At 34.2% G+C, this 6,029-nt stretch overlaps 1 protein-coding gene across 1 annotated transcript in view; it reads left to right on the top strand.

Annotated features, from left to right (window-relative positions):
* The window catches only part of LOC106882259 (F-box/LRR-repeat protein 16), a 204,342-nt gene extending 198,592 nt beyond the window's left edge, over window positions 1–5,750 (top strand). The window contains exon 3 of the mRNA XM_052967960.1: window positions 2,999–5,750. Coding sequence (XP_052823920.1) covers window positions 2,999–3,147 — 149 coding nt within the window. The 3' untranslated portion in view covers window positions 3,148–5,750. The remainder of the gene's footprint in view (window positions 1–2,998) is intronic.
* Window positions 5,751–6,029: the final 279 nt, after the last annotated feature.

Genomic DNA, 6,029 nt, shown 5'->3' with positions numbered 1-6,029 from the left:
ACACACACACACACACACACACACACACACACACACACACACACACACGCACACTCCAATTTTCAGGCTTTGTGCCTATACTAGAAAAGATTATTCTTGTTATTCAAGACAGCAAACTCATCATGATGTTGGATAAAGTATGGGATTTGACTTAATCATCTATTTCATTCCACCAAATTTCTGGCCTTGTGTCTATGTAATAAATTTATGCTAGCATGGAAGGCAGACATTAAACGATGATGATTATTATTATTATTATTATTATTATTATCATTATTATTAAGGTGTCAAGCTGACAGAATTGTCAGCACACAGGACGAAATGCTTAGCAGTATTTCGTCTGTTGCTACATTCCGAGTTCAAATTTCACTGAGGTCAACTTTGCCTTTCATCCTTTTGGGGTCAATAAATTAAGGACCAGTGAAAGACTAGGGTCAATGTAATCAACTAGTCCCCTCCCCCAAAATTTCAGGCCTTGTGCCTATAGTAGAAAGGATTTTTCTTCTTCTTCTTCTTCTTCTTCTTCTTCTTCTTTTTCTTCTTCTTCTTCTTCTTCTTCTTCTTCTTCTTCTTCTTCTTCTTCTTCTTCTTCTTCTTCTTCTTCTTCTTATTATTATTATTATTATTATTATTATTATTATTATTATTATTATTATTATTATTATTATTATTATTATTATTATTATTATTATTGTGTTAGAAAGCAGGACATGCCATCAAAGCATCATTGAGGTACAAATATACAAAGCCCAACATACCCATCATGACCACCCATCTGATAAGAGTGCACCAGGCACATGCATCACAACCATAAGTGCATGACATAGTGATCGTATACCAAGATAAACAGGGCTTGACCTTGCAGGTGGGGCCCAGTTAAAATTTTCTACAGGTTGAGTAAGCCACCCTGTTCAAAAGGTCCTCGAATGAGGAAGAACTGTTTTAGGATGTTGAAGGAAATGCCCATGTTTCCAGAGGTGAATTATTCAAACCTCAAAGAATTCCTCTTAATGCATGGCTATGATGCTCCCCCATTACTCCTGCTCATGATTAGTGATGCACATACCATCATTCATTAAAAAACATGCGCAACTGGTCATGGTCAAGTAACTGAGAAGCAAATATGTGGTATTGAGCAGAATATTTGTTATAACCCATCTTTTTTACTCCAAGACAAACCATGTACATGATAACACTTCCAATTAGTTAAGATCAGAAGCCATGAAAGTCACTGCCTGGTATTATTATTATTATTTTTATTTTTATTATTATTACTAAGGCAGGGAACTTGCAGAAACATTAGCATGCTAGACAAAATGCTCTGCAATATTTCATCCGTCTTTATGTTCTAAGTTCAAATTCTGCTGAGGTCAACTTTACCTTTCATCTTTTCAGAATCAATGAAATAAGAACCAGTCAACTACTAGAGTTAATGTAATTGTCTTCCCCTACTCTCAAAGACAGAAAAAAAAATTTTAGCTGCTGATTATTATTATAGACATCGCACAATATACAATAGCATGAGGTTGTTGATTGAAGATATTGTGTCTACCGGGGGGGGGGGGGTTGTACTGTTTGTGAAGTCACAACAAGGACCTCAGACTGTACTTTATGCAATATGCATGCAGTTCCAAGTAATGCCGACTTTTGCAATACACCTAGATTGTCGAGTATTTCTGAAGTTTCCAGATGTTTTTTTCAGATTGGATGGTATTGAACCCAATGCTCTGATGACAATAGGGAAAACCTTTATGTTTGACTCTCGTAGCTGCCACATTTTAGCGATCTCAATTCTCAGGTTTCCATATCTATCAACCTTTTCTCTTTCTTCCATGATGATCTGTTGATCTCCTGGCACTGCCATGTTGATTATCAGGCACTCTTGTTTGTCCCTCCTAAAGGTTACTATACTCGGCCTTCGGTGCTCTAATACCTTGTCTGTCTGGAAGCCAAAGTCCAAAAGGATTTTTACATTCCCCTTTTCGTCCATTACCTTTTCTGGTGTATGTTGGTACTAAGTACCATTATATTCATACTTACCATTATATTCATACTTACCTTATATTCATACTTACAGCATAGTAGCCAGTGGAGGTTTTGGGTTACCTTGTCATGTCTACACTTGTACTCTCTCTGCACAAGACTTTCACAAGCACTAACAATATGAGTCACACTTGTGTGGTATATATTCTTTTTCACTGAGTTGGTGTTATTATTATTTTTATTATTATTGTTAAGGCAGCGAGCTGGTAGAACCATTAGCACACCAGGCAAAATACTTAGTGGTATTTTGTCCATCCTTACCTTTCGAGTTCAAATTCCGCTGAGGACAACTTTGCCTTTCATCCTTTTGGAGTCAATAAAATAAGTACCAGTGAAAGACTGAGATCAATGTAATCGACTAGTCCCTCCTTGAAAATTTCAGGCCATGTGCCTTTAGTAGAAAGGATTATTATTATTATTTATTCATTTATTGCCTACAGGAGGCTAAACATAGAGGGGACAAACAAGGACAGAAAAAGGAATTAAATCAATTACATTGACCCCAGTGCGTAACTGGTACTTATTTAATCAACCCCGAAAGGATGATAGGCAAAGTTGACCATGGCAGAATTTGAACTCTGAACATAAAGACAGATGAAATGCCACTAAGCATTTTGCCCAGTGTGCTAACGATTCTGCCGGCTCACTGCCTTATTATAATTATTGTTGTTAAGGCAGCAGCAAGCTGGCAGAATCATTAACACACTACACAAAATGCTTTGTAGCATTTCGTCTATCTTTACATTCCAAGTTCAAATTCCACTGCGGTTGACTTCACCTTTCATTCTTTCAGGATTGGATGAAATAAGTACCAGTTGAACACTGAAGTTGATGTAATCAACTTAGTCCCTTCTCGTGAAATTACTTGTGTTGTGCCAAAATTTGAAACCATCATTATTGTTGTTCTTGTTCTTTTTATTCTTGTTTCAGTTATTCTCTTTTTTTACTTTACTAGGTTGTTCACAAGTAACAAGTCATGGACTCTGCGGACTGGTGAATCTTCGTAACCTCGAAGAATTGGAGCTGACAAACTGTAACAGTGCCACGGCAGACCTCTGTCAATATCTCCGTGACAATATTTCTGGCTGTTTAGTCTTAGAATAACCAACTTTGTTTTTTTTTGTTTTTTTGTTCTTTTTTTTTTTTTCTATGTGACTTTCTTCATTATATTCCGCCTTGCCCTGCCTCCCTTTCTTCTGAAAAAAAAAAACACGAAAAATAATAAAACATGCCATCTCTCTCCATTCCACAACATATCCTCAATTATTATTATTATTATCATTATTATTATTATTATTATTATTATTATTATTATTATTATTATTTTTATTTTTATTGTCATTACCATTATTATTATTATGATTATGACTGTTGTTGTTGTTGTTGTTATTGTTGCGGCACAGTCCACAGAGCATGAAGTAAGCTTCCGGCAAGCCGAGTCCACCAGCTGGGTTTTGATTTCTGGCTGAGCACCACACATCCTCATTCCCAAGTCTTCTAAATTTCTGGCCCTGGGCCTGAATTATGAAGTTAATCATTATCATTATTATTGTTCTTGTTATCTTCATCACCATCATTGTTAATTTTATTATTATTATCATTATTGTAATTATTATTATTATTATTATTTTATTTTGATTATACTATTTCTATATTCTTCATTCTATCTCTTTCTCCTTTATTTAATATTATCTGAAATACAAAAAAAAGACAAAAACATTTAGTTAAAACAACACAAATAATATGAAAGAAAAAAAAGTGTATGATTATTTTTGTTTTTTAACAGAAAAAAATTTACACAGAACAGAAAGTTTGGATAAACTTTATAAATTTCTTCAAAATAGTTCAAATACCACTCTAGACTGTTACTTGTATTATGTCCTAGCTGTTTGTTTGGTTTATTTTCTGGGGGAAAAAAATCATAAAAGAAAAAAAAAACAAAAGTAAAAGAAAATGTCTTTCAAATCAGAATCCATCAATATTTTTTTTTACATCATTCAGTAAAAGAAGTCAATTTTTTTTTTTTTTTGTTATTCTACTCCCCAGCCTCCACCCGTTCTTTCTATTATGTTCCACCACTGGTTTTGTTTGTTTTTGTTTTTGGTTTGTTTTTTTTTATATCTTTTGTTTAGAAATGAAAGTAATGTGAATATTGATTTTATTTTGAATAAAGCAGCACCGTAAGGCCAGTTTTTGTTGGAGAAGTGTTGTACAGTCCAGTAATTAAAATCCAACTTTATAATATTACTGATACTTACTTAACCAAGATTGGATTGCAAAATCAAAGAACAAAGGTTATTGCATAGTTGGAGAGAAAACTGATTGATGCCAAGTATTTAGTGAAACATTTTAACTGTTTCTGTCAATTCAAAGATTTCATCTGGACATAGCCATTCTAAAGTACCTCCATGGCAACCTCCTCCAAGCTGATCTATATGATAGCAGGAAGATGGATACAACTTGCTGGACACTGTCTGCAACACTCAGATTTGCCCACTAGCCATATCATTTGAGAACTGACCCAAACTTGAGGTCGAGACCCTGATGGAGAACAATACGCTACAACTGCTGATGAACTCAGAATACCGACAATGAAACAGGATACATGGCCCTTCTGGCATTGTGCTGGAGGTAAATGCAAGTTGTAACCAATAAAAAATCATCTTCTGATCAACTTGCTATTAAATACTTTTGTCTAGACAAAAGGCCAATTCTTAGAGTAAAATTTTTAAAATAAGTATAGTTGACTATGTCAACTCTAGCTTTTATAGGCAAAAGTGGAGAGTATGGTTGATGATATCAACTCCAGTATATGGTGAATTCACAGAATTGTGAGAGCATAGGGCTCTTTACATTCTGAATTCTAAGTATGGCAAGGTCAGCTTTGCCTTTCATCTCCTCAGGTCAATAAAGTACCAATACAGTATTAGGGTCAGTATAACTGAGTAAACCCTCCCCTCAGAATTGCAGGCCTTGTGCTTAAATTAGAAATTTTAATTTTGTGTGGTGATGGATTGGCTGAACCATTAGAGCATGTTTTGCAGTATTTATTTCAGCTATTTACATTCTGAGTTCAAGTTCTGTCTAGGTCAAATATGCCTTTCATCCTTATAGGGGCAATAAAATAAAGTACATGTCAAGTACTGGGGGTCAATAGTATTGAAGAACCTCCACCTCCCAAAATTTCAGGCTTTGCCCTATGTTAAAATTATTATTATTTTACTGTTTTCAAATGGGAAATCCATTAATAACTTAATTACAATTTTTCAAACTATTAACCTTGTCTTTAGATATTTTTAAATATTTACATCTCCACAACATTTCAGTCAGTATAATCCCTCATCCTCATCAGGGACCTAATTCCTAGATGTTTTCATAGTATCCAACTAGATTTGAACCAGGAATTTTTATCTCCAAAATAAAGGCAGTAACATTCTAATCTACTTGGCCATTGATGAAATATGGTGTTGATGTAAAACATTAAAGTAAAAATGTGAACAGTCTTTAAATTAATAAACTTATGAATAATAACTCATTCCTGGTGTTATACACTTAAAAAAATATATTAATTTGTGGGTACACGTACTAGAGTTGGTAGTATTAGCTAATCCTTCCCACCAGCCATATTTCAGGCCTTGGTGCCTATGCAAGAAATAATTAATTTATGGATATATTATATAAATAAAAACATTATCACAGCTAAACACTCTACTAGTTCAAACAAAAAAATTATTGTTTTCTATTTCATATGCTTTTGCTGTCATTTCATACTTTATATGAGATTTATATGATTCATTTTAATTGGGACATTAAGTTTTCTTTGATGATATATCTAACCATCAAAATAGTGGAGGCATGTGACTTAGTGGTTAGGGTGTTGGATTCATGATCATAAGATTGTGGTTTCAGTTCCTGGACTGGACAGTGCATTGTGTTCTTGAGCAAAACACTTCATTTCATGTTGCTCCAGTTCACTCTTCTGGTAA

The sequence above is a fragment of the Octopus bimaculoides genome, chromosome 5 (genome assembly GCF_001194135.2).
Source record: "Octopus bimaculoides isolate UCB-OBI-ISO-001 chromosome 5, ASM119413v2, whole genome shotgun sequence".
Taxonomy (NCBI): Eukaryota; Metazoa; Mollusca; class Cephalopoda; order Octopoda; family Octopodidae; genus Octopus; species Octopus bimaculoides.
This window is presented reverse-complemented; position numbering and strand designations above follow the sequence as displayed.